The 26,059-nt window shown below is 41.9% G+C and overlaps 2 protein-coding genes across 6 annotated transcripts; both read left to right on the forward strand.

The window, feature by feature from the left end:
• The first annotated feature begins 526 nt into the window (after positions 1-526).
• pggt1b (protein geranylgeranyltransferase type I, beta subunit) lies at positions 527-8,252 on the forward strand. Its single transcript, XM_043247332.1, has 9 exons — positions 527-686; positions 2,344-2,362; positions 2,445-2,456; positions 3,464-3,675; positions 3,752-3,884; positions 5,072-5,117; positions 5,211-5,395; positions 5,830-5,938; positions 7,619-8,252. Exons 1-9 carry the CDS (start codon positions 571-573, stop codon positions 7,765-7,767), a joined length of 981 nt encoding a protein of 326 aa, XP_043103267.1. The 5' UTR covers positions 527-570; the 3' UTR covers positions 7,768-8,252.
• Positions 8,253-9,171: 919 nt separating this feature from the next.
• On the forward strand, positions 9,172-25,025 carry trim36 (tripartite motif containing 36). Of its 5 annotated transcripts, none has more exons than XM_043247718.1 (11): positions 9,172-9,402; positions 10,748-10,988; positions 14,256-14,336; positions 15,900-16,243; positions 16,314-16,460; positions 17,721-17,816; positions 18,424-18,677; positions 19,311-19,432; positions 21,517-21,807; positions 22,112-22,409; positions 23,374-25,025. In XM_043247718.1, exons 1-11 carry the CDS (start codon positions 9,343-9,345, stop codon positions 23,717-23,719), a joined length of 2,280 nt encoding a protein of 759 aa, XP_043103653.1. In that variant the 5' UTR covers positions 9,172-9,342; the 3' UTR covers positions 23,720-25,025. The 5 variants fall into 5 exon arrangements, with proteins under 5 accessions (XP_043103653.1, XP_043103657.1, XP_043103655.1 ...); XM_043247722.1 differs by lacking the exon at positions 14,256-14,336 and adding an exon at positions 11,769-11,798 and having other exon boundaries at positions 9,173-9,402; XM_043247719.1 differs by lacking the exon at positions 9,172-9,402 and adding an exon at positions 10,280-10,448.
• The last annotated feature ends 1,034 nt before the right edge of the window (positions 25,026-26,059 follow it).

The raw sequence follows: 26,059 nt of genomic DNA on the forward strand, positions 1-26,059 counted from the left end.
TTCAGTGTCTCTAGACTCTTAATGAACTGTTACAGACTGGGTCTGATGATTTTTTTCTTTATCGCTGCCCCAGATACCAAAATATAACATAGGCACAAAAATGAAGAAATGTAATATCATAATGTCTAATGACTGAGGCAGGTTTAGACAGACTGCAGGTTTAATCTATGAATTTATTCATTTATTCACTTATTAAGACTCACTTATAAACAATGACTTTGACAACGACCGTTATTTGTAACAGTATAATATAAAAAGACTCATTTTCGGATCCAGATGTGGACCAGCAGCTGTAATGGAGCACAGCGGATGCTGTTCCTCTTTATGACCGCTAGGTGGCCACAGCATAAACCGTTAGGAAAAGCTTCGAGTAATTAGTATTTTTCCGATACTATTGTGTTAAAAGCTTCGATGGTTAAAAGCGCCTCGCTACATCACGTCTGTCTGTAATTCATTAAGAAGTGAGAGTCAGAGCAGCGGCGGCGCGCACGGTCGTGTGGGACTCTTATTTTGCCGCGTGTTTGTGCAGCGGAAGCGGAAGCGGAGCCTGGACCGTGTTTCTCCTGAGCGATGATGGCGGATTTTGACCAGGAGCAGGAGGATTTTCTGCGCGAGCGGCACGTGCGTTTCTTCCAGCGCTGTCTGCACGTGCTTCCCGAGAGATACGCGCCGTATGAGACCAGCAGGTAACCGAGCACCGAGAGCGGCGGGAAACACACACACACACACACACACACACACTACAGTCAAAGCTTTGTGTGTAAACGCATCCGCTTCAGTTATTTGAAGGAGAAACGAGGCTGTCGTAACGTGAATTAAAGCGTGTTTATCGTCATGATGTGATCCCTGTATTCTTGGTATAATATTCTCCAGTCAGTGTTTACAGCGAGCGTAGAGACAGGCCACGCCCATCGGGAAACGATCCCGCCCTCTCCGTTTGCCTTTGCTCGTTTAGGCCACGCCCTCCACGGATTCAGTCCCACCCTCTCGGTTGACTAAGTATTGCTGAAATCTGTCTCCTTATTTTTAACTAAAAACAAAAAAACCCAGAAGAATATTTAAAGCTGCTGTATGACAAGATCTACGCTTTTTAGAGTATTTTGATACTTAATGAAGTGTTTATAGAGATTAAACACTGTTCTTCACCACATAAACACTGCCGTCTGACTGGGATGTTACTGACCTTAAAGATCATACCTGCTATATTTGACTTATTAATGATAAAAATAACTTCAGCAATAATAATAATGGTGACTGTAATGATATTCAGTTTCAAGAAAAAATGTACCTGTTATTATCAGTGTCTGTTATCACGAGAATAAAAATGACTTTATTATTGTAGTCTTGGTTATTCATCACAAAAATTGACCCACTTTAGTTAATACAACTAATTATAATTCTGTGTCTCTGTGTGTGTTCTCTCTGTGTGTGTGTGTGTGTGTGTGTGTGTGTGTCTCTCTCTCTCTCTCTCTCTCTCTCTCTCTCTCTCTGTGTGTGTGTGTGTGTGTGTGTGTGTGTGTGTGTGTGTCTCTGTGTGTGTGTGTGTTCTCTCTCTCTCTCTCTCTCTCTCTCTCTCTCTCTCTCTCTCTCTCTCTCTCTGTGTGTGTGTGTGTTCTCTGTGTGTGTGTGTGTGTGTGTGTGTGTGTTCTCTCTCTCTGTGTGTGTGTGTGTGTCTCCCTCTCTCTCTCTCTCTCTCTCTCTCTCTCTCTCTCTCTCTCTCTCTCTGTGTGTGTGTGTGTGTGTGTGTGTGTGTGTGTGTGTGTCTCTCTCTCTGTGTGTGTGTGTGTCTCTCTCTCTCTCTCTCTCTGTGTGTGTGTGTGTCTCTCTCTCTGTGTGTGTGTGTGTGTGTGTGTGTGTGTGTGTGTGTGTGTGTGTCTCTCTGTGTGTGTGTGTGTGTGTGTGTGTGTGTGTCTCTTTCTCTCTCTCTCTCTGTGTGTTCTCTGTGTGTGTGTGTGTTCTCTGTGTGTGTGTGTGTGTGTTCTCTCTCTCTCTCTGTGTGTGTGTGTGTGTGTGTGTGTGTGTGTGTCTCTCTGTGGCTGTGTGTGTGTCTCTCTCTCTCTCTGTGTCTGGATGTCTGATGCTCTGTGTGTGTGTTCTCTGTGTGTGTGTGTGTGTGTGTGTTCTTTCTCTCTCTCAGTAATCGAGTGGATTTATTCTGTGCAGGTTCTCTGTGTGTGACTGAAGAGCGGTGAGTGTCTGAGAGGTCAGTGTGTGAAGATCAGTGTTTCTTCTGAGTCTGCAGCCTCTGTTTCTCTTCTCTTCATGAACAGAATCTAATCTCTGGTCTGGATGTTCTCTTTTCTGGACGTTCCTCACAGCCATCAGTGGATTTATTCTCTGCAGGTTCTTCCGACTGAAGACGGTGAGTGTCTGAGAGGTCAGTGTGTGAAGATCAGTGTTTCTTCTGAGTCTGCAGCCTCTGTTTCTCTTCTCTTCATGAACAGAATCTAATCTCAGTGTGTGTGTGTGATCCTCACACATGTGTGTGTACAACAGCTCAAGGTGTGTGTGTGTGTGTGTGTGTGTGTGTGTGTGTGTGTGTGTGTGTGTGTGTGTGTGTGTCTGTGTGTGTGTGTGTGTGTGTGTGTGTGTGTGTGTGTGTGTGTGTGTTCTGTGTGTGTGTGTGTGTTCTGTGTGTGTGTGTGTTCTGTGTGTGTGTGTGTGTGTGTGTGTGTGTGTGTGTGTTCTGTGTGTGTGTGTGTGTTCTTTGTGTGTGTGTGTGTTCTCTGTGTGTGTGTGTGTTCTCTGTGTGTGTGTGTCTCTGTGTGTGTGTGTGTGTGTGTGTGTGTTCTCTCTGTGTGTGTGTGTGTGTGTGTGTGTGTGTGTGTGTGTGTGTGTGTGTGTGTGTGTTCTCTGTGTGTGTGTGTGTGTGTGTGTGTGTCTCTGTGTCTGTGTGTGTGTGTGTGTGTGTGTGTGTGTCTGTGTGTGTGTGTGTGTGTGTGTGTGTGTGTGTGTTTTCTCTCTGTGTGTGTGTGTGTGTGTGTTTTCTCTCTGTGTGTGTGTGTGTGAGGTCACTGTCGTGTGTTTGGTCGGCAGCAGAGGGCAGCACTGACCCGCAGTGTTTCTTTTTTTAGTATTTACAAAATGAAAGTATTTACTCTTAAGTAAAATTACTAAAGATATTATTTTCTGTAAAATAATTAAGTGTTCTGAGAAAAGATCAAAATGAAGTCTTTGATTAAAACAAGAATAAATATCTGTCAGCGTTGGATAAAAACCTTTTAAATTAGGTTGATATTGTTTTTGTTTTCATCATAAGTGCCCTTCATTTTGATCTTGTTTCTGTTCATCTTCATTCTGCATCTCCAGTAAATGTATCTGGATTTAAGGATGTTTAGATATTAGTTCTAATAAACAAGATAAAAGTTTATATTGTTTGTGAGATTTTTAGAGATATTCATTAAGCTGTTGTTTATTGTAAGGTGATTTATAAAGTAAAGGAAATCTGTTGAAAGACAAATAGAAGTTAAACTGCTCGAGTCGAGCTGTACAGTATGTGATGTGTGTGCCTGTCTCTCCGCAGGGCCCCGGGGCCCCTCACCCGTACGACAGCGGCCACGTGGCCATGACCTACACGGGACTGGCGTGTCTGCTGATCCTGGGTGATGATCTGAGCCGGGTCTGTCGAGACGCCTGTCTGAGTGGACTCCGGGCGCTGCAGCTGGAGGACGGCAGGTGGGTCAGACGCTCTCCTCTCTCCTGTCCTCCGCTGCAGGGGTCATCTCTCACGCTCGGCTCTGTCTCTCCACAGTTTCTACGCTGTTCCTGAAGGCAGTGAGAATGATATGAGGTTTGTGTACTGCGCCGCCTGCATCTGCTTCATGCTGGACGACTGGTCAGGGATGGACCGGCAGAGAGCCATCGATTACATCCGGAGGAGCACCGTGAGTCTAAAACTAGTATATTGTGACATTTTTATTGCATATTTAATTGATTTGCTATTTTAAACTACTTGGAAATATAATTCCTTTCTAGGGTTAGGTATCGTTTCAATTTGATCAACTCTGATTCTTAGCAGTTTCGATTCCAATGTGGTTAAAAAAATTAAAACATTTAGATATCAAACATGTTTAATTGCTTAAGGAATACCATGAAAAAAGGTTTTTTATAGTTCTCACATTTCTGAAGAAAAAAATATTAGACGACCAAACTAAATCTCAGGGAATTTATGAATGGAATGATTCAGTTTTTCATTACTAGATGGATCAGTGTTTTTGAAGGAATGATTCAAAGACTAATACATTTTAACAGTCCCTTTTCCGCAGCTAAACTAAAAACTAGGGATAATGATGAAATCAAGCCGGTTCTGTAATGAGCAGGTGCATGATTTCACATTGAGCCGCGAGCTGCGCACAACCACGTTCATTACCAGCATGGATTCACGCAGCTCAGAGTTATTCCCACCCTCCAGGGTCAAAGGGTCAAAGGTCGAGCGGAGGCGAGCAGATCTCTAATCCTCAGCTCTTTCACACAGCGCTAAAAACAGCCTCGGTGACGAGAGAGGATCCTCTCTGATTCAGAGAATAAACACAGAGCTGTCGTCCTCAGCTGACGCTCGTCACACACACGCTGTGTTTAGAGAGATGCTTCAGACAGGAATCATGTCATTCAAACGTGACCGACTCACTTCTGAAGAACACAAAAATATATTCCTGGAGCACAGAAATAGACAACAGTACACTGTATGGGTCACAGTTATGCATTTCTCTTTTATCATCAGGATATTAAGTAAAGATCATGTTCCATGAAGATATTTAGTACTTTTCCTATCGTAAATATATCAAAACTGGTGATATTCATAGCTAAGAACTTCATTAGAACAACTTTGAAGGTGATTTTCTCAATATTTTTGCTCCATCAGATTTGCTAATAGTTTTTTATCTCAGATATTATCTGATCGTAACAAACCAGACATCAGTGGAGAGACCGAGGCGAGTCAGACAGGTCTGAACGCCACGAGTGAGAGGAAACGGTGCCAGGATGATGGCTTCTGTCTAATTGTTCTCATTAAAGAGGTGTATTGTTGTTGATGATGATGATGATGATGATGATGATGCTGTGTTTTGTTCAGTCGTATGACAGCGGGATCGGTCAGGGATCTGGACTGGAGTCTCACGGTGAGTCAGACGCTCCTCTCTCGTCTCTCTGGAGTCGTTACAGCTGATGATGATGATGATGATGATGAAGAAGATGGCTCTGTGTGTGCTCAGGCGGGTCCACCTTCTGTGCCGTGGCGTCTCTGTGCATGATGGGAAAGCTGCAGGAGGTGTTCAGCGAGCGAGAGCTGAAGCGGATCCGGCGCTGGTGCATCCTCCGACAGCAGAACGGTTTCCACGGCCGGCCCAACAAACCTGTGGACACCTGCTACTCCTTCTGGGTCGGAGCCACGCTCCAGGTGCGTCTCGAACCCTGAGCCGGGGGCAGCCTGCAAGAGTCACGCTTTTCTAGTAGAAATATCTGAACAAGATGCATTTACTGGACGAGTAATATGACTGGAGATATTATGGCTTGTTTTCTGTAAAAAAATAAAATAATAATAATAATAAAGAATTTCTTTAAAAAAAAAATTGTTCAACCTTCGAATTAGCTTGTTTTGCTTGTTTTAAACAAAAAAGTAACAATTATTTTTTAGAAAAGAAGACTTCAATATTTGAAATAATTTTACTTGTGAAGGAAATGCATCTTGATTCAAAAGTGTTTATACGAGACGATTTTGATGAATAATATTGATAATGTAGTGGTTAGTGATCAGATGTCTAGTACACACTAGATTTGTGTTCACTGAAGGTCTGAGACGGCTCAGGACTAACATGTGCTCGTGTCCCGCAGCTCTTAGACGTGTTCCAGTACACAAACTTCCAGAAGAACCGCAGCTATATTCTGTCCACTCAGGACCGGCTGGTGGGCGGCTTCGCTAAATGGCCCGACAGTCACCCAGGTACGATTACAGCCGCGTTCAGGAGCTTTTGTGTGTGTCTGTGAGTCGAAACCGCAGGGTAACCCGAGCCAGCGGCCCTCGGTGTGTGTTTCTGAAGGATCTGACGTGTTTCCTGACACCCGATGACCTCAAAACACCGGCCAGAGCTTTGTGTAGAGACACAAAAGAGTGAGACGCCTCCCAAACATACACGCTTCTAGAAATAGTCCAGATAAATGCTCCTGGTTTTATGTTTGTATAGCGGTGATACAGAAGCATTCAAGAAACATTCAGGGCAAGGAAGACTAGATCCTAATATACATGTGTGTGTACTGGTTTTATTAAGACAGGACCGAGTCTGAAGGGCACTAGTGAGTGCTGATGTCTATATGAATATTCATCTCTGATTGGTCATCAGCTCACTTTTCTTGCAGTTTTGTATCCAGAAGCATTTTCCAGAGGGATTTTCTTGATATCTTGAAATTAAGGATATATATATAAAAAAACCTGTTAAAGTCATACAAAAACAATATATACACTGACCTTTAAAAGTCTGACATTTTCTTTTTTTATGAAGTCTGTTCTGCCCTCCAGGGATGCATTTATTTGATCAAAAACAGTTCATATATATTTTTACTATTATTCAAATATAAAACAGCTGTTTTTTTGTGTGGATGTGTGTTAAAGTGTAGTTCATGTCTGTGATTTTCAGCATCATTACCCCAGTCTTCAGCATCACAAGATCTTCAGAAATCATAATAATATGCTGATGTACTGCTCAAGAAACATTTTTAATTACTCTCAAAAAGAGCTGCCAACGATTTAGTTTTGTTTGCTTAATTACTTAATAATGTGATTAGTGTGCTTCACTGGGAGTGGATGGGTGTTAAGATCATGAGTGTTTCAGCAGGAGTTCCTCTCAATTATTTTAAAAATGACATCAATAATAAGTTATGACTTCAAAAGTGAAACCCTTTATTAATAGATGTATTTGAAGTTACTGTTAAACGTCAGTGCTCCTGTGAAGAAAGTGAGAGTATCTTGAGTGAACTCACTTTAATCTACTGCCATAATTAAAAAACACACGGCTGCACTTTAATCTAGTTCTAGTTATTTATGACTAATAGCGGTTATTGAAGCAAAGCATCTCACTTATCCATTGAAAACAAGGTGTGTCCTGCAGGAGAGACGCTGATGACATCACAGGGTTCTGAATAATTCATGAGCTCTTAAAGACACAGTATCTGTGAGTGTAAGAGAAAAAAGTGGGTGTGATGCAGAAATATATTGTTAGTAACATTTCGCAAAGTAATTTTCTGGGTAAGATATGCAACTTCTGTGAGGCGTGAAGGAAAAGTCATGTAACTAGTAGTGAAACTAGTTACTGTTGCCAGAAAGTAACAAGTAAAATAATATGTAACCTTGGAGTCATACGGGTCATTTTTCCAGAGATTGAGATTAATGCATCATTTGAAAGATGAATAAATAATCGTTCCATTGATGTCTGATGTCTAGATCTGTCTGAGATACAACAATCTGGAATCTGAGGGAGCAAAAATATGTAGAAAGTCATCTTTAAAGTTCTGATAAGTTTTGATATTTACGGTAGAATAATGTTAATGCAACATGATCTTTGCTCTAATAGGAATGCAGTGATTTGTTGTTTCTTTCCTCTGTTGATGTCTCTTGTGTTTCTGTCAGATCCTCTCCACACGTACTTCGGTCTCTGCGGTCTGTCTCTGATGGGAGAAGCGGAGCTGAGGAAGGTTCATCCGGCTCTGAACATCAGCGAGCGAGCGTTTGAGAGTCTGCGGCAGCTGCATGGATCCTGGAGGCAGAAGAGCTCGTGACGTCTCCATTAATACGCTTCGAGAGTCAGTGTTTGATCATTAGTTTCTGCCTTACAGACCGAGGAACTCGCGCACAGACGAGCTGATCCTGGACTATTATGCACTGTTTTTTCTGTTTTATGCTTTATATATATTTCTGTTTCTTATTCTTTCTGTGAAATCATCGTCCTCTCTTGAATGTGCCTCAGATGTCTTTCAGATGTTTCAGTGTCTCTAAACACACAGCATCTTCACTGAAGACACTTGAATGTGTTTCAAGGATCAAATAATGAAATTATTTTTTCTATACTGTAATATCAAGTGTAGAAGTGACAGTCACACTGCTCGTATTTTATTATGATGTAAAGTTGAAGTGCTGAAGCGATGGACTGCGAGTGTCAATAAATGAAGAGCTTTTATCATGTCTGAGAAATAAGCAATTAAGACGCTGCTGCTGAGACATATGTATTTAATAAAGGTTAAATAAAGGAATTGAGTTTTCAACATGTCTGAGATTTAAATAGCATTTTTAGAGTCATCTTAAGACCACAAAAAATGTGTGTGTGTGTGTATAGAGAGAGGGAGATACACACACACTCATATACAGTTATGTATATACTCTGATTATATAATCAGTTATGTATATATTCTTACTAATACTACTTGTTAATAAGTCTTGCCTGCTGCCTACATTTTTTTTTTGCTTGTGTACAAAAATTATTTCATTATACAGTACATAGAAATAACCACTAAAATGAAAATGCCTGAATAAAACTTTTTCTTTTTAATTTTTTTTATTCTACTAGAATAGAATAAAGGGAGATATTTCAGAGACACCGCTTCTCTTCAGCCGTTCTGTCTGTGGTTGTACATTACAGAATATACAGAATCACGATGAATTATGGGTCAAAGGTGCTTTGGATTGAATGTCAAACCTTTAACACATCAAACAGTTCAAGATGGCTGGAAACACTGCTGGATGCCATGCGTCAAACATCTGATTGCAGGAGGAAAAAAAACGGATGAATAATTCATATAAAAAGGGCAAAGGCAGTGAATATTTGTGCTGTTTCTGGGTTTTACTCGAAGGATCTGAAGATCTGCTGCTAGACTGACACCACAGAATAAAGTACATTTGTTCAGAGAAAACCTGAATGACCCACATGTGTAATGAAGTCTTGTTTGTGATATTTAATGAGATAAACCTGTCCTCCAGCCTTTTCTGGGTTACATCTGTTAGACTTGTGCAGTAATTATATTCATCATCTGATCTGATTGTGTGTACTGCTGCTCTCAGAAGTGCTCGGCTCTGTCAGTGAATGTGCTGTGATGAGCATCTGTGTGTGTGTGTGTGTGTGTGTGTGTGTGTGTGTGTGTGTGTGTGTGTCCTGATCGATCTACACAAAGAGCTGCCAGTCAGCGAGGCCACGCCCACGGAGCGGGCGAGTGGGCGGAGCCTCGCGTCTTCAAGACGGTGCTCGAGTTGAATGAATTCTCCCTCTGGATCTCTGAGCGAGCGAATGATGCCCGTACGAGGATAATCAGACCATCAACTTCATCTTCATCATCCTCATCCTCATCATCGTCTTCATCAGGATGTCTGACTCGGAGATGTCGGAGTTCGCGAGTATCGTGGAGCGCCTTGAGAGAGGCGAGGTGAGCTTCATCTTCTGATCATCTTAAGATGCCGCTGATCTCAAACGAGCTGCGAGGATGGGATCGGTCCTTTTATTAAGATGTCGGTGCTTTATGACTGCGTTTCTCAGCAGACTGTCGGTGTCACGGACAATTAATCGCTCGTTCATCCGCTGCTGTCAGATTCCCGGTCGAATGACGTCACTGCTACACCTTACCTTTTCCACATTTAGACATTTAGACACCAACACCACCAACACCAACACCAACACCAACACCAACCAACACCAACACCAACACCAACACCAACATCAACATCAACATCAACATCCAAATGCAATGTCGGTTAACCTAATACAGTACAAGTCTATATATATATGTATATAAAAATGTATATGTATATATATATATATATATATATATATATATATATATATATATATATATATATATATATATATATATATAAACAAGCAGCTAGAAGACGTACAGAGAAGGAGGATCAAGTCAACAAATAGATTAAATAGAATTAGAACAGAGAGCGCTGGAGTTAAATGGAAAAATAAAGATCAAGAGCTCATTTTTCTGGCGCGTGCTGTGAAAGCTTTTGGCCTCGTCTTGGATGTGCATTATTTATTTATTTTCATTAATTAATACCAAGGTGTCGAAAATATAACTACAACATAAATCTAAATTAGATACAAAGAAGTGATATTACAAGCAAAGCAACGTTTATGCATGTATCTAAAAATAAATAACATAGAAAGAAAGCTTTAACGCGTCTTGGATGCCGATCTTTCTTATAAATAGCGCTCTGCCTCATGTATAATGTAGCGATCTGTCGCTGGCCACGCCCCTTATTTAACTACTAAATAGTTTCGCTGCGGGGTTGCTATAGAGACGGCCGGTGACTCCGCCCACACCCGGCTGGTAGCGTTCGCGTCTCGTGGTTTGATTCATTCCCGGTCTGCGAGAATCTCTCTCATTTGCGTCGAATCGAAGTTGAATCCGGATCGAGGAGTTCGTCCTTCACTCGGCGCACGATGTCCAGAAGAAGTTCGCTGCTGGTGAGTCCGAGGATCCGGTTCGAATCCGGGTCTCCTCCTGGACCGAGCCGCTGTTGTTTGCGGAGGGAAAGTTGAACCTGTTGTTTAGAATTCATTTACATAAATTATTTATTTCTTTTATAAAACTTGCCTTGTAGACGTCCGTTAGTATTTGCGACAGAGTTTAACGAAGTTCTGACGCTCGGAACAGAAAGTGAACAATAGACGCGACTTCCCCAAACGCGCGCGAGCGGAATCCCGACGCCGAGCTTTTCTTTCTCTGCAGGTCTTTCCGCTGAAGCTGTGTTTTTGCTCGACAGGTGCCGATGAAGAGCATCGAGCGGGAGCTGATCTGCCCCATCTGCAAGGAGCTCTTCACGCAGCCGCTGATCCTGCCCTGCCAGCACAGTGTGTGCCACCGCTGCGTCCGAGAGCTGCTGATGCCCAACCACGACGACTCCCTGAGCACCGACGCCGGCTCCGAGAGCTCCAACCCCGGCAGCCCTCGCGCCAGAGTCCCGTCCCCCAGCATGGAGAAGCTGGACCGCCTGGTGCGATCAGGTAAGCAGGAGATCTTACACGTTACATAAAACACGAAAGCTGAATGAATAATCCTTCCATCAATGTGTGGTTTGTTAGGATAGGACGATATTCGATACAACTATTGTATGTGAAAAAGAAAATCAAAATAGGGATATCACCTTTAAAATTGTCCAAATGAAGTTATTAGCAATGTATATTACAATCAAAAGGTTGTTTCTTTTTCTGAACCCACTGGCAGGTATTTGTTCTCGTCTTAAAATTGATCATAAAGTCACTTAATTTGGATAAACGTAAGACAAAAGTTTGCATCATAAGTCATTTTGCTGTTTTAAGTAAATGTAAACTTATTGCACTGCAAAACAAGAAGAAGAACCGTGATCAAAACAAGTTAGTACAAGTTATTTTCATATTCAAATTTTTGTCTTAAATAGGTCTCAACTCTTACATTTAACTTGCAGAAAACCTAGCATACCATAGCATTTTATTTATAAAACCACATTATTTCAGGTTTTGTTTATGTCTTTGGACGAGATCAACAGCAGATTCAGTTCCTTGAGTTAATGTTTAGGGTCAGGGTTTATTACTGCAGGAATGATTGAGGTTTTGGTCACTGCTGTTTTAGTGTCTTTCTTCATCTCTTCTTTTATATTGTTGGCTTTCATTGCAGTTTTTCCCCCAAGAAATGTGATGCTGTTTTCATGTGTGTACAGTCATTGGTTGTGAATCAGGTTTCACTCCACTTCTGTTCACGTTTAACCATTGTTAGTCTTGTTTCACTTTTCTCTCTGTTGCCTGCAGCCTCGCTGAGGAGGTCGTTTGGAGGGAGAGGTAGATGTGGGTTACGTAATTTAATTAGCCGTAGTGAGTACTGTGTCTCTAGAACCCTTTACACTCGCGCTCTCTTCTCGCGCACAACGCTTTGCGTAAAAAAAAGAAAAAGAGGAACGAACCATGACAAGATGCCGCTGCTGCTTAAAGACATGGATGTAAAGAAATTAACATTTTCTGTTGATTTACTAACTCTCAAGGCATCCAAGATATAGGTGACTTTGCTTTTTCAGTAGAACAGTAAAGATGATGCTTGATTTCATCAGATGCAAGTCTGCTTGCAGCAAAGTGCAACTCTCTCTTTGAGAGTAAAAAAAGTATTATCAGGCAACACAGAATTAATACACATGAAGAGATCTGAAGGTTTTATGACTCAAAACAATCTGTCTTTTTACAGCAGTATTACCAGTAATCCAGAACCTGGAGTGATGTCTGATTCACGAATGAATCGTTCTTTTGAACTGGTTCTTTTCAGTGCTGCCAAAAACATCTGCCAGTAGTGCAAGAAGAAGAATCGTTTGGCCTCATTGGCAGATAGTTTTGCTTGTTCTAAGTTTTTACAAAACAAGACTTAATATCTCTCAAGTCATCCACGTTTCACAATTATTATAATTGGCTGTTTTAATAACATAATTGTGTTTCCACAATGTCACCGTGTGATTATGTGAACTAATTGAACCAGTTCAGTTTACTGAAGTGAATTAACTAAAAGAACCTGTTAATGGATCAGATTTACACATTTGCCTGAGGCTCTGGATTATGAGTAATAATGTCATAAACATGTCTTGCACAGACTGAAGTTATTATATCATCAGGAGCCACGAGGGTTCCTTTCTGTTTCTTGATATGCTTTTTTTCATTGACTTGCACGTTATGAATCAGAAAGAAGGTTTCAGCTAAAACTCTGCTGAAGAAAAAGAGCGGCCTGCATCTTGGATGGCCTGAGGGTGAGTAAAATTACAGCAGATGTTAGTTTTTGGGTGAAGTGTCCCTTTAAAACTGTGGTGAAGCCGCGTCGATCAGATCTCTGGACTGAGAACGAGTGTTTAATGTTGCTGTGGAGGAACGCAGGAATCCCACAGCGTCTCATGCAGAGACAATATTGAGACGTTTTTCTTAACTCAATAAACGTTAGCACTAGGCTGTGTAAAGAATGTCTTGTCACGTAATAAACTTCAGGGCTCACGATTAGTGGTTGAACAATATTGTGTTTTTTAAAGCCGATGCTGATCTCTTCGTAAGCAGGGTGGCCGACATAGTTGTATTTATTTTCAATTATATTTAAGAAATTTGAAATCATTTGCAGATGAATTAAAAAAAAATTGTAAAATAAACATGCTTAAACTTTAGATTTTATTTTTCACAAATAAATTAATATTTAAAAAAAAAAAGATAATTAAACAAGTAACACTGTAACCAGAGCGCTCAGTATTTGTGTACATTTGTAAATCATATTTTCAGATAAAGCCAAGGAGGCACTCATTTTACATACAGCACAGTGGACCTTATATTAATATGACAGTGTGAAAATACATAAAGTGCATCATAACTTCACTAAAATCATAATAAATCACTAGTTTAAAGCACTCTATTAGCACTGAAAGATCAAGCAGCGCGCACACACACACACACACACACACACACACACACACACACACACACACACAAATCCCACAACCGGATCCAAATAAGTTTGCAAGGTTCGTGAGATTTGTTTAAATGATATAAATGCATATTTGCTAAATACTACATTTACATTTACATTTAGTCATTTTGCAGACGCTTTTATCCAAAGCGACTTACAATTGAGAGTACAATACTAATGTTTGTCTTTCCATTACTAATAAAAGCAGACGTTATTTAAAAAAAATAAATTTTAATCCCTTAGTTTAACAGTTCTATCTGATTATTAGACAGACTTCTGTACATATTAGGGTGATTCTCACGTTTACACACTGCCTCCAAAACCTTTCTCAATCATAAACAAATTTGCATCAGGTTTGATTTTCTGCGTTCATCCGTAGCATGCGTTTTGATGGGAAAGGATGACAAATATGAAAAAATATAACATTTTTGACTCTGTATGCAGGTACTAAAGGTTAGCAAACGAGGGGGGATTTAAGCACTCCGGTGCTACCGTTATCCACGCTGTCAAAATAAAAGTCCTGTCTCAAACACATCAGCCAAACAAGAAAACTGATTGGCCAATGCCAGTATTTAAAAGAAAAAATAAAAATATGGCCAGTATATCGGTCGAGCTCAGGGCTCCTTTCAAGAATATAAGCTGCGTGTGAACCCGCTCTACCCTTCCGACTCAAACGCTCCTCTCAGAGAAACCCATCCGTGCGAGAGCCGTTGTCACCCTGCGGTTCTGTGGTTTTGTAGGGACGGGCGTCTCTTGTGCTGATCGGCCTGTTTCTGGTCTGAGCGTGTATTTTTTTTCCCCTCTGCACTGAGTCTCATTGCGGCAGCATCAGGTCCCAGCATGCCGTGCGGCGGCCTCCCCCCCCCGAGCGGCGCAGCACACTCACGGCCTAAGTACACGCTTTATTCCACTCATACTGAGTCACTCATGCCCCGATCTGAACCCGGGCCTCGCTCAGATCCGCGTCCTCGCTCATCCTCGTCCGCATGCGTCGCTCCTTCCATCTGTGCCGTGTGCTGCTGTCTCTTGTTTGGTGTTTGTTTGCATTTCTCTACGCTGTTCTATCATCAATGCTTGCTGAGAAGTGATTTCTTTCACCCTGAAATGATTTTCCTGCAGAAGCCCGTGACACTGACCTGGACCATCTGGAGAGAGAGGTTCACCTCGCTTTAAAGCTGCTGTGTGATCATCTGTCCCTCGCTGCTAGAACAGATTCTTTGAGCACTGAGAAACACTGACATTCTTAGCACTCAATGTAAAATGATTAATAATGGATGCATTGACCGTAATGAGGTCACGCTTGCAGTTGGAACTCTAGGTTAGGGTTGGGTTACGCTTGTTTAGTTTAACGTCTCTGCTAATGTTTACACAGCCAGAGAAGTTCCTGCCACCGTTCCTTTAGAACAGGAAAAATAAACGGTGTGCGTTCTAAATGTATGCAGTGTTTTAAAGGTGAAATATTGTGAAAATCGTAAATTGGAGTATTACCGGGTCCACAGTGCATCACATGAAACTGGAAAAAGGACAACTGCTCGGATTTTTGAACCCTCGGCAATGTAGTGAAGGGATATTATTTACTTTTACATTTAATGAATTAATTGGATTTATAGATTTCGTTTACTCTGTTACACTGCTGTCACAAAGATATAACATTAAATGTGAGATTTCTTTCCCAGATGTTTACCTTCAGACATAACTGTTGTTGTAACCAATGTGTGCTTTCAACATAAGCTTGTGTGTATCTGATAGTTTAAATACAGTACAACATGAAAGAACTCATTCGTTTAGTAGTTATGTATTCAGAAGATCTGAGAATACATGACATATGACGACTCTCTCTGGAATGGATTCTGAGTGTAGATTTTAACATGATGCTCTTCTCTAGTTTTTATCACACACTCAAATGCTGATGAAGAAGAATCTGAAGAGTGAACACTCTTTAACACGGATAATGATTATTTTAGGTTCAAGTGTGTAAGGTTTTGGGAAGAAGCGTAGCACGGCTGTTTCTGAAGCATGCAGCACCATCTGCTGCTCAGAATCTATTTCAGAAGAATCGACATGCATTCGGAAAGTCTCAGAAACATTTTGAGATGCACCAGTTTATTTTTTTGAGCCCTTGTGGAAACCTGTCAGGATATCATCAGATATGTTGGAGCAAAGATAACACACCGCAGCTTTAAAAAGAGTGACCTTGATCTCCTTCAGCGCTGTCAAAGATCTTGGACATGTTTGTCATTCAGTTATTTTGCTTAAAATTAGTTTTTAATTGTCATTTATTTTGGTTTAGTGTTTCTGGTGTCCAAATCACTGTCTTCTGTTGTGCTGTGTTCAGTTTGAGTCACTCCACGTGTGTCTGACCTTCTTTGATCACTAGAGCTTCATTTTTTTTGTGTGTGTGTCTGTGTGCGCTCACCCCGCCACTATCTTAACCACTGTCCGTGTCGCTGCGTCAGGGTCCATATCTTCTCCGGGATGGAGGCGCTCCTCCGTCACGCCCCGGGTCACCACCTTCCCGTGCCCGGGCTGTCAGCATGACATTGATCTCGGGGAGCGCGGGATCAGCATGCTCTTCAGGAACTTCACTCTGGAGAGCATCGTGGAGCGTTACCGTCAGGCGGCCCGCGCGGCCGTGGCCATCATGTGTAACGTCTGCAAGCCTCCCGCTCAGGAGGCCACCAAGAGCTGCATGGACTGCAAGGCCAGCTTCTGCAACGAGTGCTTCAAGCTGAACCACCCCTTGGGAACCCCTAAAGCCCAGCACGAGTACGTGGGACCCACCACCAACTTCAGACCCAAGGTGCGTATCGAATCCACCTCTGCTGTATGAGCTGCTGTCTCTGATCTAACGGTCAAACGCTGGCGTCCAGGTGCTCATGTGTCCGGAGCACGAGATGGAGAAGGTCAACATGTACTGCGAGGTGTGCCGGCGTCCCGTGTGTCATCTGTGCAAGCTCGGCGGATCTCACGCTAACCACAAAGTTACATCCATGAGCAGCGCCTACAAGATCCTCAAGGTGCGTATAACAACCTTCATTGGGCCTGTTAGTTTGTGTTCAAAAGAGCTCATACACGCTTTCTGAGGTGCTCTGTGGAAGCATGTTTTCGACAACAACGTAGCACCAAGATTACTTGCTTTTTTTTGTTAAAAATGTGAGTTTATATCCTGTAATTCTGACTTTTCCTTAATCACGAGTACTTCTCTCAGAGTTTACATTGAGAGTTTATTTCATTCAATTCTGAGGTGACGAAACCATAAGGATAAGAGAAAAAATTGACAATAACTTTCTTTTTATTTAATTATTATTCAGTGGAAGAAATGGGCTTCCATAATGCCCTTACAGCTTTGGAGAAAATTAAGAGAAATTTATAATTTGTCATGTTTGAGTAAAATGTAATATTTAAAGTGAAAATGTCATTTAGAACATTCTAATTCATAAATGGTCAAAACAACAAAATATGATTTATTTTTAAACGTGTTTACAGTCATTTTTAACTATTTAACCTCATAAGACTTGTTTTGGTATAACCCTGATTTTCAATCGCAAAAATAATTTATTTTGTCAAAAGAAACCTAAACTCTAAATAACAATATTTGCATTTGAAATGTTTTCAGAAATGTTTTTTTTTACTCAGTCCCATACCTAGTGGTCCCAGCTGTGTGACTGTTAGGAGTCATAATTCAGAAATAAATGACCATTTTCTATCTTGCTTTTATTTCTCTATTTTAAACTGTTTAAATGGCCGTGTCTCTTTAAGAGTTCAGTATAAACGTCCTCTGCTGTGATTGGTCAGCATCTCTGCATATGAAATGAATATTACATTACAACTCATTCTCTTTTTTGTTTCTTACTGTATATTGTCATACATTTTGACATGCTCCAAGCAGAAGAAAACAAGTCATTTTGGGACTAGCAGGAAACTCACAAGCATGTTTTTATAGCGCAAATGACCTCTTAAAGGTCATAAGATCAAGTCGATTTTCTCAATTCATGACCCCTTTGAAGTATTGATGCCGGAGCCGAAAACAAGCGCTCGTGTTTCTGGAGAATGGATTTATCCGGGGAGGGAGCGTGAGGAGTCAGACACACTAGACGACTAACACCAGCTGGGACTCATTCATTCTTAATGCCGTCATTTCTATGTTTTGATGTTCTGTCCAGATCGAGGCTCTCACAAAAGCTGTATTAGGTGTCTGGTTCTGTCCAGAAATCATGCGGGAGGCCAATTTTTTTTTTTCCACTGTGTTCTAATAGCCTTAACATTTCTGTCAACAGGAGAAGCTATCGAAGAGTATCCATTACTTAATTAGCAAAGAAGACCAAGTGAGGACTCAGATTTCTGAGCTGGAGGGACTGATCCGTCACACGGAGGTAACGAGCTCACTTCCTGCTTGATCCTGATTGGTCAGAACGTTTAGAAACGACACGCTCTGTTGAATAGTGTGATTCATACTCTCTCAATGAGCGTTCATTCAGAGAAGTGATTAATACTGCCATTGATGACATTTTTATGTTCTGTTTGTCCATGAGCTCTTAGCGTGGAGTAAATGCATTTTTAATATCGAATGTATTGATTTATTTGGTGTGGGAAGATATTTTTATTCTGATGACAAATGGCATCATCCAGCGGTTGTTGGGTTTCTCTATTAATCTCTCTATTAATACTCACAAACAATGTTATGGTTTTATTAGTAATGGATTACCGTATTGTTACTTCATAAAATGTAACTAATTGCAGTTGCAAATGCTGTGATTTGCAATTATATTAATGCAGTTACTTTTTGTCATCTGGACTAGGTTTGCTTGTTTAAATATCACAATATCAGAAGTCTTGTTATTTATACAAAAACACGGATCTGAATTGTTTTTACGACAGATGAAAGTGTGTGAACGTGATTGACAGGACACGAGGTGGTGTGTGTGTCGTGAGCGTGAGAAGCGTGTCGATCAGATGTGTGTGTGTTTGCTCTGGACGCAGGAGAACGGGCAGCTGGCCGAGAGGCGCGCTCACGAACACTTCGAGCGTCTGCTGGAGACTCTTCAGGAGCGCCGCAGCGAGATGCTCCACTCCATCGAGCAGAGCCGGAGTCTGCGGGCGGACCGTCTGCGGGCACAGGTGGAGGAGTACCAGGGCATGCTGGAGAACAGCGGCCTCGTGGGATACGCTCAGGAGGTGCTGAAGGAGACCGACCAGTCTTGCTTCGTCCAGACGGCCAAACTGCTGCATGTCAGGTTCGGTCAAGCCTCGACACACGTGTCTAATCCAGTCTTTGTCCACTGGCTTGTGTTTCTAGATTTAAACAAGGTTCACGGTACATTCTCTGTAATCCTGATCTCTATTAGCCCTTAAAGCTGCTTTGACGTTCACTTTCCCACAAACCCTGAGTCATTGTTTTTGATACGTCACATGATCTTTACCAGCGAGCTGCTCTTCAGGATGGACTCGGTTACACCCTATTTATACTGTATGGATCGTTTCAAAGCCGCTTCAGCGTAATAGATCATGTTGTTGAATCAGATGATTTAGATGATTCTTCCTAGAGAACTAAATTAATTCTTAATGTTGGCTAGCCTGAAAATAGAGCTGCACCACATATATATCAAAATATTGCAAATGCATTCCATATCGCAACTGTAATTGAAATATCTGAATCATTTTAATAATGGGCTACTACAAAATGTCTTTATCATAAATACGTTTATGGGATTTTTCCATAATTCTTTTCTCAAGCCAGTGTAACTAATGGAGCTCTTCTGATACTGTATAATTGTTATGATTTTCTGATAGATTTTTTTTTTATCAGTCTTGTAAGTAATTCTTGACATTCAGTTGAATGTGGTTTTGACTCTGGTTTTTATCGACAGGATTCAGAAAGCCACGGAGTCTCTGAAGACGTTCCAGCCGGCGGCGACTGCGTCGTTCGAAGAGTTTGTGCTGGACACGTCCAGAGAGGAGCTCTTACTGAAGGAGCTGAGCTTCAGCGGCGGTGAGAAAGAGCTCTCTTTCACTGAGCCGCTAGCGAAGCTCTTTAACGCAGTAATCCACTTACACCAGAGACGCTTGCGTAAGCTCAGGGCCAGTCAGGACGGGGTTAAAGGTGAACCGTGCTGTTTTCTTCTGCTGAACTGCGCTGGTCCTTCAGCTGTGAGCAAAGGATCTCAGGGAGCGCATGGAGAATCGGTGCACCTTTTACTGCAATGTTTTTAGACATGTTCCCCTGCTTAAATGGCATCCCCAGAAACGCAGGCTTTCTTCCAGGAAGGTATTGATCGGCGCTAATGCTACAGACAGCTGTAATCTCTATCATGATTGCTGTAATGGGATTGATGAGGCAGAACACAGGGATGCATTTCCATCATCAGCTTTATTTCTGCCGCAGTGCTACAGATTCTCTTCCACTCCGTATTTCCCGGCGCTGCCGTCTCACGGTCTCCTGTTTGGATCAATAGCTTGTTATTTGCAGAGAAGCATTTGGGCGTCGTGCCTGGGCTCTTGGCAGACCGGCTGGCCGTGACGGGCCCTGTTTCCACGGCGACCACCGGCCCCGTCTTCAGGGTCACGTGTGTCTCTGTGATGGAGCGCTTTAAACAACAATAGCAGGACTCTGTGAGACAGCAGACGCATGGAGACGCGGCCAGCTGTGTTTCTAGAGCACTGTATAAAACAGACTGTGTCAGATCTGCTTCACAGAAATAGCTGAATCAATGAAACTTCAGTTCAGTTTCAGCTGTACAGCAGCTCTCAGTCTTTATTCAGATCATTAGCGCACATCGATCAGCTGTAGGAAGGTTACAGTATTCTACAGTATTTGTTATTCTGCTCGTGTCGGTTTCATTTTTAATTGATTGTGAGCTGTGAGATTTAGATCTCTACCTTGTCGCTTCACTTCTTTCCTTGGAATGTTTTCTGAAGTAATATAATCAGAAGGCCTGTTGCTTGATTTCTAAAGAATATCTTTGTAATTTGTGTGTTTAGAGCAGGGTTTCTGCGGTTCCTTATAGTCTTATATTTGGCTTGATCATGTTTAAGGTCATAAGTCTTAAGTAGTATAACAGAAGGAAAAAAAACACAGTTGCTGTGATACGCATATGATTGTTAAACTTCAAAAGGCTATGATTAATTACAAACATGAATGCTGTTGAAGTCAAAACATGGCACTGTTGCATGTTTAACAGGATTGTATTTTGATACATGTCCAGTCACCTTTATTTATATAGCGCTTTTAACAATACATATTGCATAATACATATGTCAAAGCACTGAACCCTATCAAATTGGGGAATAGAGTGTTTATGTATAATGACAAGATTAAACACTCAATTTTCAGATAAAGACATTTCATTACTGAATTCAGAGACGCCATTGTCTACCTCAGTTCAGTTTGTCAGTGCAATCAAATGATGATAATCACTAGAAAGTAAGTGTCCCCAACTGAGCAAGCCAGAGCAACTAATATTAGTTAAATGCCGTTCTTCTCATGATGTAATGAGTATATTGTGTGTTATGGGGGTGTGTTCCTGGTTCTGGTTGAACTGGGCTAATATGATCATACTTCCTAGTTCTAGTAAGGACTCTGGCTGTTTTGGACTTGCTGAAGTTTATCAAGCGTGCAGAACAACCACCCAATAAAGCATTATAGTAATCTAACCAAGAGTATGTATATATATATATATATATATATATATATATATATATATATATATATATATATATATATATATATATATATATATATATATATATATATATATATATATATATATATATTATATATATTTATTTACTTTATTTATTGATGGAAAAACAGTTATGCAGATGCTAGAAACATGTTTGTCAAAGAAAATATTGCTATCAAACATCACACCAAGATTCATAACTGATGAAGAAGAAAACAGAAAACAATCAAGTGATACATGAAAACATAGTCAACTTGCATATATAAATGTTGAATAAAACACATATTTTCTTTGAAATAGAAAATACTTGTGTAGAAAGTATTGTAGTGTTTTATAGAGAAATACATTTGAAGACGACGCCTGAGTGTAAAGCTGATGCTGGTTTCTGTCTCAGTTCCCGAGCCTCCTGTGATCGATCTCTCTCGCTGCCGGGTTTATAACGAGGCTCTGATCCACTGGCGTCTGTCCGAGGACTCTCTGCCCACCGATCATCATGTGGTGGAGTTCAGGAGGCTGGGGTCTGAGGAGCAGGAGTGGAGATCCAGCGAGCCTGTGTTCGGCTCCAGCACTGTGCTGTCTGACCTGAGCCCAGAGTCCAGCTACGCCTTCAGGGTCAAGAGCTGCAGGAACCGAGTCTACAGCCCCAGCAGCCCCGAGGTGACCCTGAACACGCCCCCCGCGTCCGGTAATCACACAAACACACTCTCTCTCACTCACTCACAGCACTTCATGGCCCAAACGCCGCTGTAAGTGGAAACGCACTTCTTCTTCCTGTCTAGCAGGTGGCTGGAGAACATACTTGATTCAGGAACGTCATTTCAATAGTGTGGTTTTTATTTTTCCCCAAATCTCGATCTCACAGCCTAACACCTATCAAGAAAAGTTCAGACTTCTAAAAGTCTGTCAGAGAGTTACTGAGGACAGGGTTTATTTCAGTGTTATGATCCTTTCCCTCTGATGTTGCTGATATCTGTGTGTCCGCTCCTCAGTGTTCAGCTTTCTGTTTAATGATAAGTGTGGGTTCAGCGCGGAGCGGCTTCAGCTGAGCAAGCACAGAGACTCGGTGGAGAGCGTGGCGGGGATGAGTCTGCTCTTGGCTGCAGAGCGAGTACAGACGGGGAGCTACATCTGCCTCGACTACATCATCGGAGACACGGGCATCTCTCACGGGCGCCATTACTGGGCCTTCCGTGTGCAGCCCGAGTCATACCTGATCAAAGTGGGAGTGGCTTCTGACTCCAAACTAACAGAGTGGTTCCACAACCCACGAGACACCAGCAGCCCCCGGTGAGTGAGAGAGAGACATACACACACACACACACACACACACACACACACACACACACGAGACACCAGCAGCCCCCGGTGAGAGAGAGAGAGACACACACACACACACACACACACACACACACACGGGACACAGCAGCCCCAGGTGAGAGAGAGAGAGAGAGACACACACACACACACACACACACACACAGAGAAGACACACACACACACACACACACGAGACACAGTAGTCCCCCGGTGAGAGAGAGAGACACACACACACACACACACAGACACCAGCAGCCCCCGGTGAGAGAGAGAGAGAGACACACACACACACACACACACGAGACACCAGTAGTCCCCGGTGAGTGAGAGAGAGAGACACACACACACACACACACACGAGACACCAGCAGCCCCCGGTGAGTGAGAGAGAGAGACACACACACACACACACGAGACACCAGTAGTCCCCGGTGAGTGAGAGAGAGAGACACACACACACACACACAAGACACCAGCAGCCCCGGTGAGTGAGAGAGAGACACACACACACACACACACACACGAGACACCAGCAGCCCCCGGTGAGTGAGAGAGAGACACACACACACACACACACACCCACGAGACTCCAGCAGCCCCTGGTGAGAGAGAGAGAGAGACACATACACCTACACACACACACACACACACACACTTGACACCAGCAGCCCCCGGTGAGAGAGAGAGAGACACACACACACACACACACACACACTTGACACCAGCAGCCCCCGGTGAGACACACACAAAAAACTTCAGGTCCTCTGTGATTGTATGAGAAAAGTGAATTATCCAGCACAACTATGATGCCACAGAAAAACATTAGACTATTAGCTTACTATTAATAGAACTTTTAACAATGCATTGTCAAATTGTCTTTACCGTATTAAAGCGTATAATAATCTCTCTGATGTCACCCGTGTCTCCTCATCAGGTATGACCACGACAGCGGTCACGACAGCGGCAGCGAGGACGCCTGCTTCGAGCTTTCTCAGCCCTTCACGCTGCTGACCGTCGGCATGGGCCGGCTCTTCATCCCCAAGGCCTCGGCCAGCGCCGGGGATCAGGGCAGTCGAGTCCTGCCCATGCCGCAGAGGATCGGTGTCTGTCTGGATCACGACGCCGGCCGAGTCTTCTTCTATGACGCTGACAGCATGCGCTGCTTCTACGAGCGGCCGGTGGACTGCTCAGGGACCATGTACCCTGCTTTCGGGCTCCTGGGCGGCGGAGCGGTTCATCTGGAGGAGTTCATCACGGCCAAGAGGCTGTCGTACATGTGAGGTGTCTGTAACAGTTCGCTCAAATACACACGTCAGTCTGGTTTAAGAGCCGAGTGCCTTCAGCCGACCGCGAGCTTCACACCATCAGGGTTCACGCAGGGCACCTTAATACACCTGAATCTAATGCAAAGCCTCACCACGTCACTTTCTGAAGAGCGTGCACTGATACTGTTAACTAAGTGTGCTTAAGAACACCAAACACAGAGTGGTATAATTTGAACACAAGAACACACATGATTGTGCACTAATTAGTTTTTTGTTGTTGTAGCAGCACCTAGTACATGTACAAAACTAATGAATCGTCTGTCTTACGTAGATCCAATTGTAGATGTTTTTTTGTAATCGAGTTTGAAAACTTCAATGAAATGTAGCTTAATCAAAGCGGTGCTGATCAAACGAGACCGACCTGAACACCTTAAATGTACATATGCACTATTATCGTCGAGGCAAACATCTCGACTGGACTAACATGGCCTTACTGAGTCACCGCAGGCTCACCGCTTCGTTAACCAGATGATTAGAAAGGGATTGGACGGCTCTACCTACCTCTGATCGAAGGATGTTCTCGTAGTTTATTCTGTATTTGCGCTGTGCTAGTCTTGCGCTTGGATTGCTTAGAAACATGTCCTCGTCTTCATCTTTTGGGGACGTGTGTTATTACCTGATTAGCGTGTTGTTCTGTGGATATCGTTGTCGGCGAAATCTCATACTAATCAAACATTTTAAACAATGTGACCCCATTAAAAGGAGACTTGTGTTCTCTGAACACTTTAGACTAGATTGAGCTTTTAATGTTTGTGATCATTTTAAAAGTGTGTGTGTGTGTGTGTGTGTAAGATCAGTGGACTGAAATACTGAGAGATGTGTGTGCCGTGTGTGTCCTTCTGATCTTTCATCAGTTACACTATTTCTGTTTGTTTTTGCTTCATCTTTATGAATTGATTTTCACTCTATTTTCACATGTTCACCTTCGGTTTATTTAGTTTCATCGGATGAAGAATAATGCACTCGTTCACTTGTTTGAGGTGTGTGATGTCACAGAATGTGTTTTGGGAGCCTGTAACCAAATGTTTAGCTGTTTCTTGTACATGTTGAACAGGGTCTGTAATGGTTTGTAATGTGCGGTACTGAGCTTATGAATCCTGCTGAAGTTCTTTAGCACTTTAAAGCATGTCTGAGCTTGATGCAGGCGGCGCTGTGATGCTTTAACAGACGTAACCAGCTCTCTGTGTCTCCTGCATCTGCCTGCTTTTATTTTTAATGTACTATGTGGCTTTTTGTATAAAAATAAATGAATGTCCTTTTAGCTCTATGAGTCCTGCTTTCCTACTCCCCAAACCAACTCTTTAAATAGAAATGAGTTAGCAACATATTATGTTTATTTCATTACTATGACTGAAAATTAATGTCAGCTGCTGCCAGATTAATAATAATAATAATAATAATAATAATAATAATAATCTAAAATGTATATCAGATTTGAATAGACACAAGTGCAACTAGAAGAGCTATTTTGATAGTTTTGTTTTGTGAGATGAATATCCGCAAAATGAAACCTATTATCTTATATAAGCATCTGTTCAGTAATTTGTGTGTATCATGTGTAAAATTAGATTACTAGTCTAATCACATTCTTTTGACTAGTGATGACAAAAAAATGAATCTTTCTCTTGATTTAATGATTTAGTGTTGTTCTCAACAGCTCTGATTGATGCTAACAAACAACACACATCATTCTTACACATGAAGACTTGTGATTATCTGTTAAACTGCCGTTTTATAGACGTTTGTCAGATATTTGTACACTGCAGATGATTTCCAGATCAGGTGATCATCTTGAAGAAGTACCTAAGAGGGCCCAGATGCAGGTAGGCTCACTATTTCAGCTCTGATTTGAAGCGGGCAGAATGCTAGCACTAACGGGCCATAACTGACAAAAAAACTTTTTTTTTTTTCCATTCCAGTCAAATGTTGCACTGCAAACCTTATTAATATTTGTAAATGCTGGCAAATGACCATGGTACAATAGATAGATTATGACAATAGATTATGCATGATTAGCTGTGCAGTAAACATCTTAATACAATAGTGTTGGGAGCTTCTTGGCCTCCACGTCCTCTATTAAAAGCGTTTAGCAGCTAGCCGTGCATTAACCCTCACACACATAACTAACCCACATATTTAGTTGATTATTAAAAACAATTTCACTGTGAATGTGTGTGTGTATGTATATGTATATATATATATATATATATATATATATATATATATATATATATATATATATATATATATATATATATATATATATTTGTATGTATATATAGACTTTAACTGCTA

This window comes from Puntigrus tetrazona, chromosome 8 (genome assembly GCF_018831695.1).
Source record: "Puntigrus tetrazona isolate hp1 chromosome 8, ASM1883169v1, whole genome shotgun sequence".
NCBI lineage: Eukaryota > Metazoa > Chordata > Actinopteri > Cypriniformes > Cyprinidae > Puntigrus > Puntigrus tetrazona.